Source organism: Microcaecilia unicolor, chromosome 3, assembly GCF_901765095.1.
Source record: "Microcaecilia unicolor chromosome 3, aMicUni1.1, whole genome shotgun sequence".
NCBI classification, from domain to species: Eukaryota; Metazoa; Chordata; class Amphibia; order Gymnophiona; family Siphonopidae; genus Microcaecilia; species Microcaecilia unicolor.
In genome coordinates, this window is record NC_044033.1 from 509,361,655 (window position 1) to 509,378,127 (window position 16,473).

General features: G+C 46.5%; 1 protein-coding gene across 1 annotated transcript in view; it reads right to left on the bottom strand.

Moving 5' to 3' along the window:
* Positions 1 to 770: 770 nt before the first annotated feature.
* The window catches only part of LOC115464820 (hormonally up-regulated neu tumor-associated kinase homolog A-like), a 62,383-nt gene continuing 46,680 nt past the window's right edge, over positions 771 to 16,473 (bottom strand). Inside the window, exons 9-10 of the mRNA XM_030195179.1 lie at positions 14,825 to 15,044; positions 771 to 1,627 (exon numbers count right to left, since the gene is read on the bottom strand). Coding sequence (XP_030051039.1) covers positions 867 to 1,627; positions 14,825 to 15,044 — 981 coding nt within the window. The 3' untranslated portion in view covers positions 771 to 866. The remainder of the gene's footprint in view (positions 1,628 to 14,824; positions 15,045 to 16,473) is intronic.

The window sequence follows — 16,473 nt, forward strand, 5'->3', positions numbered from 1 at the left end:
CAGAACGTTGGAGGTGAGAATTATTATATAGGATATAGTGCCCGTTTAATATTTGGACAATTATCTATGTGGCATTTTCTGAACTTTTCTAAGTCACTGCATCCATGAAAAGAAGCATCCATTTGTGTAGCATATGTTGTCTGCAAGGAACCACTAGATTTCTACATATATTTAGAAGCTGACATCTTCTGTGTATATGTGCACTGCACAATTTTAAAATAAAAATACTGATAATGTAAACTTTGAAACCAGTGTTTATGAACTGACAGAATCAGATTTAGGATAAATATTCACACTCCCTCTGCCCTCGTCCCCTACCTTCCCATCCATCTTCTCTCTATTCTCCCCTCGTAGCTCCATGACACACAAGTTACATGTCTTGCTGTGTTTTAATGGAAATTCCATTTTTATACAAAATTAAACTTTAAAAACTCAAGGGTCCTTTTACTAAGGTGCACTGAAAAATGGCCTGTTGTAGTGAAGGCACGTGTTTTGCGCACGTGCAGATCCATTTTTCAGTGCGCCTGCAAAAAATGCCTTTTTAAAATTTTTGCCAAAAATGGACATGCGGCAAAATAAAAATTGCCACGTGTCCATTTTGGGTCTGAGACCTTACCGCCAGCCATTGACCTAGCGGTAAAGTCTCACGTAGTAACCAGGCGGTAATGACCTAGGTATGTCAAATACCACTTGGCGCGTGTAGTGGACGCGCCAAAAATGAAATTACCTCAAGAGCCACGAGGTAGCCGGGCGGTAACTCCATTTTGGAGGGGATATTGGGTGACACTATCTGGTTAAGTGCTGCTGAATATTCCCTTGGGGCCAGCTCAGAGCCAGTTAATCAATCAAGAGACTCTCTTACCCAGTTAACTGGCTTTGAATATCAACCCCTCAGATTTTTTCTCTGGTTTTGTTGAGAATGGAAGAGAGAGCATTGGAAGGTTCAGATCTGTAGCTTTATGAGTGTGTTTTATCTGTATCAAATTTCTCTTCATCTTAGTATTGTTGAACAACATCCTTGGTTTTTCTTTAGACTGCCTTAAACTTCTGGCCATCAGAGTTTGCCGGCGGGACAATGAAAGAACTGGAGGTCTGGAGCACTCGACTAGAAATGGAGGGGAGGCAGGTGTTGCTTGCTGTGAGGGTCCAACCCATGAAAACCTTTTTGATAATGCGTCTCTATACATAGCTTGCCTTAGCCTGGGTAAAGGAGACAGTTGAGGCACTTCATTCATTGCTGGATTTGGACCTTCAGTTTCTAGGGACCGCTGAGTAGGCACTGGAATATTCTCATCCACTGCTTTGAAGAGGTCTTTAAATCTTGTCTCTTGTTGAGATGCCAGGCTTTGTTTTAGGGCTTTGTTTTCCAGTAAAGTCCTTGCGATTACTGTGCTTGAATTTGACACAGGTGACTTTGCAGTCTGTTGGTCAGACGGTGCATTAATCAACAAAGCAGTGGTTTGTTTTTCTTGAACACAAGTCTTCTGAACTTCAGTTTGGTCTTTCATATCAGCCAAGTGATCTTGTCCAGCTAGAGGTGGCTGGTTTAGTGACTGGTCTGAGGGCTTATTCTTCGGAGACTTGGGTAGCTCTAGGTGAATCAGTTCTCTGCCTGCAAACTTGGAAACTGAGAAGCATAAATAAAAAAGATCAGTTATTTCCAGCAGAGGCAGCAGTCACATTAGACTACAATAATTCAATAGCAGGAAATTAAAAAGAGTTTCTGCGTAAGAACTGAAAAGATTTGGATTGAGAACAAAGATTCATCTTGTGCAAAAGGAATGTAAGAGGACTGCAAGCTTCCATTACTAGTATTGGTTTCAGAGCTATAAATGGATTTGCCAGCAGTAAATTGCCATACTGGGGTTAGACCAATGGTCCATCTAGTCCAGTATCCCATTCTAACAGTGGCCAAGCAAGGTCACAGGTACCTGGCAGAATACCAAAAAAGTAAAGGATTCCATGCTACTTACCCCCAGGGGTAAGCAGAGACTTCCCCAGGTCTCCTTTAATAATGGTTTATGAACTGTACCTCCAGTAATTTGTTCAAAAGCTTTTTAAATAGAGCTGTCTTAACTGCTTTTACCACATCCTCCAGCAGTGAGTTCCGGAGCTTAATTATGCATTTATGGGCTGATGAACAAAAACCCCACACTGTTCTGAACAGCGCTGTAAAATTAGCGCCGGAACAGTGTGGGGACATAAAGCCCTGTTGATCAAAACTAATAGCATGCAGAAGTTGTTTGACAGGTCCAGGCTTTCAAAAAAGAAGCCTGGATCTGTCAAACCAGCCTGAGCATGTCCCCATACACACAACCCCTCCTCAAGCAATACCTGGTGGTCCAGCAGGTCCCTATTGCCCCCCTCACCTTGGTGGCCTAGTGTCCCCCACCTCGTTGATCAACAAAAGAGGCTGGAGGTCTGGTGGACCTCCAGACCCACCCCCCACAAACTCACTCCCATTCAATACCTGGTGGTCCATTGGGACCCTGTAGTCCTCCTCCCTCACCCTGGTGGCTTAGTGCCATCCCCCAAGCCTCCTGACCCTCCCCGCACCTTTAAGCAGGAGGAGGGCGTAGCTCTCCTATCTCCTGTGTGCGCCACCTTCAACATGGCACCCTGCCCAGTGCACCTTGGGATGTGCTGGGCGTGGCTTCCCTACCATATAAGGGAAAAATGCCATGTTTAGCATACATTTGTATGCTCATTGTGTTCAGAGCCGGCGAACTCATTGTTACACGCGCTCGCCAGCTCTGATCATTGGGAGGGAGCAAACACAGGCACTAGTACGGTGCTAATGGCCTCTAGCATCCACACTCTCATCACCTCTCGCTTGGACTACTGCAACTTGCTTCTCACAGGTCTTCTACTCAGCCACCCCTCTCCTCTTCAATCTGTTCAAAATTCTGCTGCACGACTAATATTTTGCCAAAGTCACTATGCCCATATCAGCCCTCTTCTGAAGTCACTTCACTGGCTCCCTATCCGTTTCCGTATACAATTCAAGCTCCTCTTATTAACCTATAAATGCATTCACTCTGCTGCCCCTCACTACCTCTCCACCCTCATCTCTCCCTACACTCCTTCCCAGGAACTACGTTCACTAGGCAAATCTCTCCTAATTGTACCGTTCTCCCCCATCGCTAACTCCAGACTCTGTTCCTTTTATCTTGCCGCACCTTATGCCTGGAATAGACTCCCTGAGCCATTACGTCAAGCTCCATCCCTGGCTGCCTTCAAATCTGGGCTAAAGGCCTACCTGTTTGATGCTGCTTGTAATTCCTAACTTGTCACCTGCTTGTAACCTTTATCTTGTCTTCCTCTCTTCAATAGTCCCTTCCCATATGTCCTATCTGTCTGTCCCACCCTTATCCCTTATTTGTCCTGTCTGTCTGTCCTATTAGATTGTAAGCTCCCTTGAGCAGGGACTGTCTTTTCTACATGTTAAATTGTGAAGCGCTGCGTACGACTGGTAGCGCTATAGAAATGATCTATAGTAGTAGTAGCATCTGCTTGTGCTTTCGATCATCTGCCCATTAGTGACAAAAACATTGTCTACAATTTGTTTTAAATGCAATATTATATAACTTCATGGAGTGTCCCCTAGTTTTTGTACTTCATGTTTACTTGTTCCACTCCACTCAGGATTTGACAAATTTTCAATAAGTAGAAGAACCTCAAGCTCTTTAGCTTTACAGACAGCAACAATAAAGAAAAAAAATGTGATTTAAATAACCTGCTCTAAGCAGGAGGAGTTGATGATATAATAAAACACTGTGTATAGCAGGGGTTCTGAACCCAGTCCTCGGACCACACCTAGCCAGTCAGATTTTCAGGATACCCAGAATGAATATACATGAGATACAGCGTGCAACTCTACCTCCATGGTATGCATATTTCTCTCATGCATATTCATTGTGGGTATCCCGAAAACATGACTGGCTAGGTGTGGTCCGAGGACTGGGTTCAGAACCCCTAGTGTAGAGAAAATTCTTTATTGCGTCTTCCTTGAAGATGCTGGGGCTCATGGGCAGCACCTGATGAGAGAGGCCAAGGTAGTCTAGAATAGTGGTTCTCAAATCTATCCTGGGTGACCACCAGCCAGTCAGAGTTTCAGGATATCTCTTATGAATATGCATTATACCTCCTTCTGAGTATCCCAATTTCACTCTGGTTACCATTTTTTCATATATCAATACTCAGTAACCACCCTTTATCATCAAAAATTCACTTTAGTATCACGACTATTTTAAATACCTACAAATCTGTCTCATACATATTCATTAGTCAAAACGTAAATGAGTATCCTAATTCCTATCTAGTTACAAGAATAATAATATTACACTACTAGTAACCACTTACAACTCTTGTACTATATAAATATACTAGTAAAGAAGGCCCGTTTCTGGAGCAAATGAAACGGGTGCTAGCAAGGTTTTCCTCCCCAACACCCCCCCCCCTTCCTCCCTCCCTCCCTACCCACCCGTTCGTTGTTCTGAAGCCACTGACGCCATTGCTCCACACCTCGTGAACGCACCTTCATCACCTTCTTGGTTCTGAAGCCACTGATGCCATTGCTTCGCCCTCGATGCGTGATGCCATTGCTCCGCCCTCTACATCATCACGTTTGACGCGAGGGCGGGGCCCAAAGACTTGGTGCTTTCGGTGGCTTCACCACCACGAACCCTTCACGAAGGAAGTGACGTCAGTGTCCTCAGAACGTTGAGGGTGAGTTTTATTATATAGGATTTTTATTGAACACATCTTTATACCACTTTCTAAATATAGAAAAATATGTAAAGCCTCATGTCCTCCTCACTATTCACTATACTTCATTCATACCACACACACTCAACATGTAGCTTTAGGACTACACACCATATGGCTTATAGTCTAAACCCTGCTATAACCTTGCACTATAACCAAAGCTTTACGACCTAGCTGATAAATATATAAAACATCAAAGTCTCTTCCAGCTTTCACTGTGTTAATACTAAATTATATATTTGAACTGATAATATTGTCCAACAAATCATTTATAGTCCCATCTTTATACCGCTGGAAGATTTATGATCAGTACATAGGCTGCCAGCAGATAGCCAAGACCTGTCGCTTCTTCCTCTTCAACATCAGCAAAATTCGTCCTTTCCTCTCTGAACACACCGCCCGAACTCTCGTCCATGCTCTCATTACCTCTCGCCTTGACTACTGCAACTTACTCCTCATCGGACTCCCACTTAGCCATCTATCCCCCCTTCAATCTGTTCAGAACTCTGCTGCATGTCTTATATTCCGCCAGAACCGATATACTCATATCACCCCTCTTCTCAGGTCACTTCACTGGCTTCCAATCCGATACCGCATTCAGTTCAAGCTTCTCCTTCTTACCTACAAATGTACTCAGTCTGCTGCCCCTCACTACCTCTCTACCCTCATCTCCCCTTATGTTCCCACCCGAAACCTCCGTTCACAGAACAAATCCCTCCTCTCAGTACCCTTCTCCACCACTGCCAACTCCAGGCTCCGCCCATTCTGCCTCGCCTCACCCTATGCCTGGAACAACCTTCCTGAGCCCTTACGTCAAGCCCCCTCCCTACCCATCTTCAAGTCTTTGCTTAAAGCCCACCTCTTCAATGCTGCCTTCGGCACCTAACTCTTACCTTCAGGATATCCAGACTGCCCCAATTTGACTGCCCCTATCGAACTGACTATTCACTTGTCCTTTAGATTGTAAGCTCTTTGAGCAGGGACTGTCCTTTTATGTTAAATTGTACAGCGCTGCGTAACCCTAGTAGCGCTTTAGAAATGTTAAGTAGTAGTAGTAGTAGTTGTGCAGATCGCTATCAAAAAGTTGGTTTATAGTCCCAATCTGTGCTCAAGTTTTCAATTCACCATTGCGTCTGTGGCTGGATAGATTTGGATGGGCTGGAAAGGATCTTATCAACTTCTTTGATAACAACTCCAAAAGTTTTTGAACAAGGACAGTGAAGGCAGACTTCTACAGTCTTCACCCTGAAAATAGCATGGACAAATTAAGTTCAGGTATACATATGTTGTATCACCTCATACCTTATGTAATGAGTTTATTTCTTCGGGCAGACTGGATGGACCATACAGGTCTTTATCTGCCGTCATCTACTATGTTACTATGTAAGGGGTTGAGGAGCTTGAGGTGAGATGAGTGATTCATTGAGTCAGTGAAGGAAAAGAGCAGTGACTCATGAGTTTAGGGAAAGGGAATCGGGCAATATATCACCTTTCTGTGGTTTTTGCAACTACATTCAAAGCGGTTTACATAGTATATACAGGTACTTATTTGTACCTGGGACAATGGAGGGTTAAGTGACTTGCCCAGAGTCACAAGGAGGTGCAGTGTGAATCAAACCCAGTTCCCTAGGATAAGAGTCCACTGCACTAACCACTAGGCTACTCCTCCACCACTGGTACTGACGCAAAGATGGATGGTAGCAGAGATTTGGCCACTAACTTGAAGACTACAAGGACATGACGAGAGGAGACACCTTGCCATCATGTGGAATGGGGAATTGGGGATTAAAAAGCTGAGCAGAACTGAATCCGGAAACTAAAGGATCTGAGTTGAAGTCTATTTTTTTACATTTCTACCTGCTTTGAAGGAACTGTTTGTTAAAAATCCCTTTTATTGTGCATAACCATTCAAACTGGACAGTTGCCCTTGTAGAGATTTATTTATTTGTTACATTTGTGTCCCACATTATTTCACCTTTTTGCAGGCTCAATGTGGCTTACATAGTACCGTAAATGGCGTTAGCCGGTTCTGGTATGAACAAATACAAGGTGATATTGTGGTAGAATGAGGTACATGTATGGTAAATACATTGGGGGAACTTAGAGAGGGAGAGGAAGAGTTAGGATATGTCCATTATGGTCTTTGGTTACGTTATGTTGCAGGTATCCAGGTTTTTTAAGTTGGGTCGGTGGGGTATGCTTTTCTGAACAGGTCTGTTTTTAGTGCTTTTCGGAGTGCTGACTGAAAGTAGGACATAAGTGAGAAGGGAGCAGCCCCAATGGCAGGGTCTTGAAAGCATATCTTAGCTTCCCCCTAGCCCAAACACAGTTGCAAGGATCAAGGGACTGGATTGCCCACTCCTGCCTCCAGGGTTGGCCCAAGGGTATTTGATGCCTTAGGCAAATCTTCATCTGTGCACCCCACCAGAGGTGGATCAAGGATTTAATTCCCCTCTTTCTGACAGTCCAACATAGCCCTTTCCCTTCTCTCCCCCTTCCCTGTAATTCAACATATAGCCTTCCTTTCCTTACCCCCACCCCAAAAGGCCTGTGAGGAAGTGAGAGGTATAGCAGCAGGTGTCTCTGAGAACACTCCCTCACTGAAGTTGCAGTTTAGCAACCTTACGGCAGGTGACACTAACCTGAAAAGTCAGAGGCTGAGTCAGAGGAGTGGGGCTGAGGCTGGTAGGTGATTCAACGCACTGAGAAAGAGTGGATCAGAGAAGCCCCAAGGCAAGAGATCTCTTGTAGAAAGACTGTGAAGGACGGAATCTTGCTAAGGAGTTGTCTGGGATATAGTACCTGGGGGAGGTTCAGGGAAGCAGAGTGGCTCTCAAGCTTATATTTCCAGAGTCTGTGTGGGAAAGACAATTTATTTATTTATTTGTTACATTTATACCCCGCTCTTTCCCGCTCGATAGTACGTAGGTTCAGTGCGGCTTATATAGTATGGGTTACAAAGTATCACAGAAACAACACAGTTGTAGAATAGTAGAGTTATGATGTGGTTGTATAGAGTAGGACAAGAAGGAGAGATGTGCAGGGGAGGAGTGAGGTAGAGGTAGTAGTAGTGGTGTGGACTAGGTTCGTAAATTAAGTCGGGTCATTTGGATAGGCTTGTTTGAAGAGGTAAGTTTTCAGCAACTTTCGGAAGGGTAGATGTTCGTTGGTTGTTCGGATGGATCTTGGTATGGCATTCCAGAGTTGGCTGCCTATAACGGAGAAGTTGGATGCGTAGTAGGTTTTGTACTTGAGACCTTTGCAATTGGGAAGGTGAAGGTTGAGATATGTCCGAGAAGATTTTAACCCGTTCCTGGCTGGAAGGTCGATCAGATTGGTCATGTAACTTGGAGATTCTCCATGGATAATCTTGTGAATCAGTGTGTGGACTTTGAAGTTTATTTGTTCTTTGATAGGGAGCCAGTGGAGTTTTTCACGGAGTGGTGTTGTGCTTTCGAATCATGATTTACCAAAAATGAGTCTGGCTGCTGTGTTTTGGGCGGTTTGGAAGTAGGAAGTTCCTGCAATTACCTTGAAGACTAAGATGTTGTGTGTACAGGCTGAAGGCAAGCCTGTGTTGAACTGTGTTTTTTACTGGAATAGTAACCTTTTGTTTATGGCATGCTCTAGTAGCCAGAAGCCAGCTCTAGTAAGACTGCCTCCTAGGATTCTACAAGAACACCGATAGCATTACAAAGTTGTGATGCAACAGGCTTTTGTATGGTAAAGCACAGTAATAAAGAATTCTTCTGTTTAATCTTACCCCTTGTCTGCCTGTGAGCGCTCCTTGCCTGCCTGTCAGCCACGTTACCACAAGGCCAACATCTAACATAGTAGATGACAACCCATCCAGTCTGCCCAACAAGATAAACTCATAGCATAAGGTATGATGTGATACTTCATATATAAACCTGATCTTGATTTGTGTTCTTGCCATTTTCAGGGCAAAGACCATAGAATTCTTCCTGGCGCTGGCCTTGTTCTAACATTTCTGAAGTTGTTATTGAAGGCCCTGAAAAGCCCCACTCCAACCCATCCAAATCTGTGCAGCAAAGCAAGTACTATGCAGACTTCTACAGTCTGTGCCCTGATTGTGGCAGGACAGATTCACCTTCAGAAGTTGGAGAACAAGGCCAGTGCTGGGCAGACTTCTACGGTCTGTGCCCTGATCATGGCTGAACAGATGATCAGGGCACAGACCGTAGAAGTCTGCCCAGCACTGGCCTTGTTCTCCAACTTCTGAAGGTGAATCTGTCCTGCCACGATCAGGGCACAGACTGTAGAAATCTGCCTAGTACTTGCTTTGCTTTCCGTTTACTAGTTGTTGTCATCCAATCACCGCTAAGCTTCTTTAGATCCATTCCTTCTAAACAAGATTCCTTTGTATTTATCCCACACATTTTTGAATTCCATTACCATTTTCATCTCCATCACCTCCCATAGGAGAGCATTCCAGGTATCTACCACCCTCTCAGTGAAATAGTACTTCCTGACATTATTCCTGAGTTGGCCCCCCTTCAACCTCAATTCATGTCCTCTAGTTCTACCACCTTCCTATCTCTGGAACAAGTTTGTTTGTAGGTTAATACCTTTCAAATATTTGAACGTCTGTATCATATCACCCTGTTTCTCTTTTCCTCCAAGTATACATATGCAGGTCATTAACTCTCTTATCATATGTCTGGCTACGCAAACCCCCATACCATTTTCGTCACTTTTTTCTGAACCACTTCAAGTCTTTTTACATCCTTAGATTCGGTCTCCAAAACTGAACACAATACTCCAAGTGTGGCCTCACCAAAAGCTTGTACAGGGGCAGTGACGATCCTAGGTCAGCTGCCACCCGGGGTGGATCGCCGCTGCGCAGCCCCCCCAGGTACTGCGGCATCCGTCTCCCCCCCCAAGGTGCAGAAGCGTCCATGCCCCCAGGTTGTAGCACAACACCCCCCCTGGCGCAATGACCCCCCCCCCCCAGCGCATCAATCCCTCCCCCCCGGGTGCATTCTTAGCTGCAGGGAGCAGCCGAATGGCTGTCGGCTCTGCTGGCTTCCTGCTCCCTCTGCCCCGGAACAGGAAGTAACCTGTTTCGGGGCAGAAGGAGCAGGGAACCAGGGGAGCCAACAGGTGCACTGCTGCTCTCTGCACCCCTCCAGCAGCGTGCACCTGGGGCGGACTGCCCCCACCGTCTCGCCTGCAGTGCGCCACTGTACAGGGGCATCAACAGCTCCTTTCTTCTGCTGGCTATACCCCTCTCTATAGAATCTAGCATCCTTCTGGCTATGGCCTCCACCTTGTCGTATTGTTTCATCACCTTGAGATGTTCAGAAACCATCACCCCAGGGTCCTCTCTCCTAACATCAATCTCTGTCCTCCTATCTGGTACATCTTTGGATTTCTGCACCCCAAGTGCATCACTCTGCACTTGCTTGCATTCAATTTTAACTGCCAGACTCTTGACCATTGTTCTAATTATTAGAGATCTTGTCTCATGGTTTCTACTCCCTCTGGGGTATCCACAGGCTGAACCAGGGGAGGCCCAAGGCAAGATGCTACCTGAGGCAAGGATGAGATGTATCTCCCCCCTGACCTTTTCTCTACTGTGGCCCGCCTCTGAGGAATCAGTAAGTTACATCAAAGAGGCGGGCCACAGTAAAGAGAAGAGGCCGATGTCAGCAGCAGGGCAGTGTATGGGAATCATTGCTGCTGCCACCTTTTGGAAAATGGAAAAAGAAGGTAAACTCTGGGAATGGGGTGGAGGAAGGAAGGGGCAGATGCTACTCCAGGAAGATTGCCACCTGAGGCCCCCACCTCAGTTGGCCTAATGGTAGGGCCGCCACTGGGCTGGACTCTTCAACAGCTGGAGTAGTGGAAGAAAGAACTCCAGATGTGAAACAGCAGGAACTGAAAAGTGGGAGTAGGACCAGGACCAGAACAGGGAGACAGGTGAAGGCACGCATGGAGATTGAGCTGCCCACTCATCTCAAATGCTGCTGCCGTAGGTAACTGCCTAGTGATAGACAGACCCAGCACCCTGGAATGTTCCTCAACAATACCCCAGTTATATGAATGCTTGAATGGCAATTTTGAAGGGAACCATATTGCATAATGGATTTCAAATTCATACTGGTGTATTTTCATAGTCATCTCTTCAGTGAAGCCCTTTCCATTTTTTAGCAAGTGTTCACATGAATAAATATGCAAGAAGATGAGAGTATCAGAAAATACTAGTTGATCATATGTAGAAGGGATGTAAAAAATGAGCTCTTAAGACAATTGCAAACCTTACAGGCTTATTTTTGAAAGAGAAGGGCGCCCATCTTCCGACACAAATCGGGAGATGGGCGTCCTTCTCTCAGGGTCGCCCAAATGGGCATAATCAAAAGCCGATTTTAGGCGTCCTCAACTGCTTCCCGTCGCGGGGACGACCAAAGTTCACGGGGGCATGTCGGCACCGTAGCAAAGACGGGACTGGGGCGTGATTAAGAGATGGGAGTCCTCGGCCGATAATGGAAAAAAGAAGGGAGTCCCTGACGAGCACTTGGGCGACTTTACGTGGTCCATTTTTTTCTTGCGACCAAGCTTCAAAAAGGTGCCCAAACTGACCAGATGACCACCGGAGGGAATTGGGGATGACCTCCCCTTACTCCCCCAGTGGTCATCAATCCCCTCCCACCCTAAAAAAAATTATATTTTTTGCCAGCCTCTATGCCAGCCTCAAATGTCATACCCAGCTCCATGACAGCAGTATGCAGGTCCCTGGAGCAGTTTTAGCGGGTGCAGTGCACTTCAGGCAGGCGGACCCAGGCCCATCCCCCCTACCTGTTACACTTGTGGTGGCAAATGTGAGCCCTCCAAAACCCACTCGAAACCCACTGTACCCTAATGTAGGTGCCCCCCTTCACCCCTTAGGGCTATGGTAGTGGTGTACAGTTGCAGGGAGTGGGTTTTTGTGGGGGGTTGGGGGGCTCTGCACCCAAGGTAAGGGAGCTATGCACCTGGGAGCAATTTGTGAAGTCCACTGCAGTGCCCCCTAGGGTGCCCGGTTGGTGTCCTGGCATGTGAGGGGAACCAGTGCACTATGAATTCTGGCTCCTCCCATGACCAAAGGGCTTGGATTTGGTCATTTTTGAGATGGGTGTCCTCGGTTTCCATTATGGCCGAAAACCAGGGACGACCATCTCAACATTTAGGTCGACCATCTCTAAGGTTGACCTAAGTGTTGAGATTTGGGCGTCCCCGACCGTATTATCGAAACGAAAGATGGACGCCCATCTTGTTTCGATAATATAGGTTTCCCCGCCCCTTTGCCTGGCCGTCCTGCGAGGACGCTGTCAGGATGGCTGCATGTCAGGATTGATGAAACCAGCTTCTGATTTCTGAGAACTCCCCCCTCCTTCAGGAATTACTAAGGATGGCAAATGGACCAAATGGTGCTCAGCTGCCTGCTAGCCCTGTGTTTTCTTAATTACCGTGTTTCCCCGAAAAAAAGACATCCTCCGAAAATAAGACCTAGTAGCGATTTTGCTACATTTGTAAATATAAGGCCTCCCCCCGAAAATAAGACCTAGCAAACTTTTTTTTTGCAGCAGGGCCGCCGAGAGCCGGACAAGACCGCCCCCCGCCCCCCCCCCCACCCGAGGTCGCCCCCCCATCTGAGGTCGCCGGGCCCCCCCTCCACCCGCCCTCCGTCACTCCGGAACTAACCTTAAACTCCTTTCACCTTCACAACGCAAGTTCCCAGCAGCAAGCAGCAGCAGGGCAGACCTCTCCTTCCTTCCATGCCCCGCCCTCGCCTGACGTTACGGTACGTCAGGCGAGGGCGGGGCATGGAAGGAAGGAGAGGTCTGCCCTGCTGCTGCTTGCTGCTGGGAACTTGCGTTGTGAAGGTGAAAGGAGTTTAAGGTTAGTTCCGGAGTGACGGAGGGCGGGTGGAGGGGGGGCCCGGCGACTTCGGGTGGGGGGCAACCTCGGGTGGGGGGGGGGGGGCGACCACGATCCCAGAAAAATAAGACATCCCCCCCAAAATAAGACCTAGCGTGTTTTGGGGAGGATAAATTAATATAAGACAGTGTCTTATATTCGGGGAAACACGGTAGTCCTGATTAACATACCTTTTGTCCTATCTGGGAGCAGGGCTTGAGAACAACCAAAGCCAGACAGATAGGCTCCAGAACTAGGGACTTCAAAGAGGAAAATCTGTGAAAATGGTCACCTTCCTTGCCTCAAGAAGGTACACTGGAGTTTGTATAGGAAAGAGCTGAAATCAAAGGCTGGGAAGAAAAAAAGTTATTTGATATATATAAAGCAGAGCACAGGGCTCTGCTCTCACATCTCTCTCTCTCTTTCTTTCTCTCTGCACACACACATCTCCAGCCACCAGAGCCTTCCCCCCCCCCCCGGCTCTGGCCCCCCCTTTTTCCTTCATCCCTACCCCAAAGCTTTCCCTCTCAGAGCACATGGCTCTGCTTTCTTAGGCTTCTCTTTCTTTCTTTCTCTGCTCCCCCCTTCTTCTCCAGCTCTACCCCAAAGCGTCTCTCTTTTTCTGAACACCATTTTCTGAATCTCATTGATTCCCATCTAAACACACACACAGATACAGCATTGTAGTATTTCCCTGTACTAAGTTCTGTGAGCCTATATATATATATATATATATATATATATATATATATGCAAATACAATATACTTTCTTTCTATATATATATCCAAACCTGTGTGGATTGTGTATTCTTTGGGAACCCACTGCCTCTGTGAACTGGACCCGACTGCCTCTACGAACCCACTGCCTCTGTGAACTGGACCTGGGACCATAGCTAGACAACGATTGCTGACAGACACCCTCATGAAAACTTGGGCGCCCCCCAGTTCCATTATGCCCCTCTTAGTGTTAACCTCATGACTTAGTAACAAAGCAAGGAACCCTTTTTATCCTAAGAGGACTTTCTCAGAAAAACAGAATATGAGGAAAGATATATCAAGTTCACTGAATTTTATTCTGTATGTTATAACAAAGTCTATTTTGGCCTCTCCCTCACTTCTTCCTGAGTAGGGACTCTGTGCTGTATAACCTGTTTTCCGGAGTACTCTTCTTTTCTTCCCTACCATTTCCAGTGAGAGGCTATTCAACCACCCTTTTCAGGAAGACCTTTTCTCATGTCTTTCTTCAGAGCCTCATATTCATAAACCCTTTTAGTTGATTATATACCGTATTTTTCGGACTATAAGACACACTGGACCATAAGACGCACCTAGGTTTTAGAGGAGGGAAATAGGAAAAAAAAAAATTTTCGGACTATAAGACGCACTTTTTCCCTCCTCTAAAGCCTAGGTGTGTTTTATGGTCCAGTGCATCTTGTACAAATGCAGGGCCCCCGATCTCTCCGTTTTCCAGGGCCCCCCCTCCGTCCCTCCCTCCCTCCGTTTTCCAAAGTCCCCCCTCCCTCCCTCGCTCCGTAATTTCATTTTGCAAGGTCCCTCCCTCCCTCCCTCGCTCCATTTTGCAAGGTCCCCCCCCCCTCGGTTTTGCAAGGTCCCCCCTCCCTCCCTCGCTCCGTTTTGCAAGGTCCCCCCTCGCTCCCTCCAAATTTTAAAAGTTTTACCTGGCCATGGTCGGGGCAGCAAAAAGCATGCATGCTGGGCGCGTCAGTCTTCCGTTCTGATGTCTCTCTCTGCAAGGGGACCAGAGCTGAGAGAGACGTCAGAACGGAAGACTGACGCACCCAGCGTGTATCTTTTTGCTGCTGCTGCTGCAACCACGACCAGGTAAAACTTTTAAAATTTGGAGGGAGCGAGGGGGGGACCTTGCAAAACGGAGCGAGGGAGGGAGGGAGGGGAGACCTTGCAAAACGAAGCGAGGGAGGGACCTTGCAAAATGGAATTGCAGTGCTTTTAAAACTACATTCGGATTATAAGACGCCCCCCCCATTTTCCTCCCAAATTTGGGGGGCAAAAAGTGCGTCTTATAGTCCGAAAAATACGGTATGTCTTTTGAGTTATCTCCCTCTTCTCTAAGATATATTTCTTTATTTATGGTCTTTATGTATAAGGCATCAATACCTTCCTGAAGGATTTCTGGCTTTTTCAACAAAATTGCAATTTCCTTTTCTCCAGTGGCTTCTGGAAATGCTGGGTTTTGGGTAGATGATGGTTCTTCCTTCTCACTTGTCTTGCCTGTATTTGGTATCACTTGCTCAGTTTGATTGGTCTTCTGAATCTCTGCTTCTTGGTTCATGCTTTCAGGTTGTTTGTCATCACTTTTTTCCATCATTATTGCCCTCTGAAAAAATGATTTAGAAATGACTGCTTACATGAACAAAAGTTACTGCAAGTAAAAACAATCATCATTGTAACACCACATTCTTCTGTTTAAAAGTGACTTTCAATCATTTATGCTTATGGAGCAGGATCACCAAAATGTGCCCTCTATCTACACAGACAGAAACATTCCAGAATCCCTGGGGCCCACGCAAAAAGCTTTGTGGTAGATCTAGTACTCTAATGCAAAATCTACCTAAAAAACAAAAAATACTGTGGCATTATAATCACAGCAGTAATCCATACCTCATTGATAAATGTCACCTTTCCTGTCAGTGCCTGAGCAGTGATTGGTTCAGGCGCTGAGAAGATGGATGACACTGAAGGAAAAAAACTGCTGGTGCTCTGACCCTGCTTTCTGTAGGGTCCCCAGAGGATTTGCTCCCTCCCTCTCCCCAAACTGACCTGATATGACTCTCCCATCTACTAAGAGTAAGAAATAAATTACCTGGTGATTTACTAAGTCCCCCCCCCACCCATCAATCTGACCCTCTGCCCCAACCGTAACATCTGCACAAAAGTCCCTGGTGGTCTAGTGCCCCCTCCCTTGACCAAATCCTCTATCCCCAATTTTTAAAAGAAAAAAAAATCCCTAGTGTCTAGCGCCACCTCCACCTTTTCCTGAAGTCCCCTAAGTCCCCCAGACCTGTACTTCAAAAGAGGGTGCCACCATCTTCAAAATGCAGGCACCCTGCATTTGGTGGAGTCTAGTTGCCCTGTAAGGGAGAAATTCCTTATATGTGTAATCCCACAATATATGGTGATTACTGAGAAAAGTCCCCCTTGAGGGTCACGAGGGGGGGGGAGGGGTGACTGGGAGATCCTTGGGGAAGGAGGCGGCCCAGCCCATGGGGAGTGTTTGATACAAGTTGCAGGGAGATAAAGGTTCCCCGGGAGTGAGTGACAAGAGGGAGGAGTTACTAAAGGGATAAAGATTAGAATTATGCTCAGGAGGGGTTCTTTGGTTGCTTGACAGTCCCCTGCCAAGATACCAGGAGGAGTAAAGAGGAATCCTATGGAGGAGCGTGTCCTCTGGCTATAGAGGGGGGTTGTGGCTCCTGAAGTAGCAACTGTTCAAGTGTGTGAGCAACAGGTGGGTGTAGGAGAGACCCAGACCAGGAGCAAGAGGATTGGAACCAGGGAGAGCTCGATCCCAAGACCAGGGTGGATCCAGAGTGGGTGGGGGGTCACCGCTTGAAGAGGGTCAAACCAGAGGAGGATCTGAGCTCACAAAAAATTGAGTTGTACTGAGGGGAGGAGAAACAGCCAGTGGCAATCACACTGCCCACAGAATAGGCATGAATGGGAAAACTGTACACATGTACATATTTTGCTCAAAAGCTTGCCCTTATAAATACACCTGGAAAAGTGACACAGGAGTTCCCTGAGGA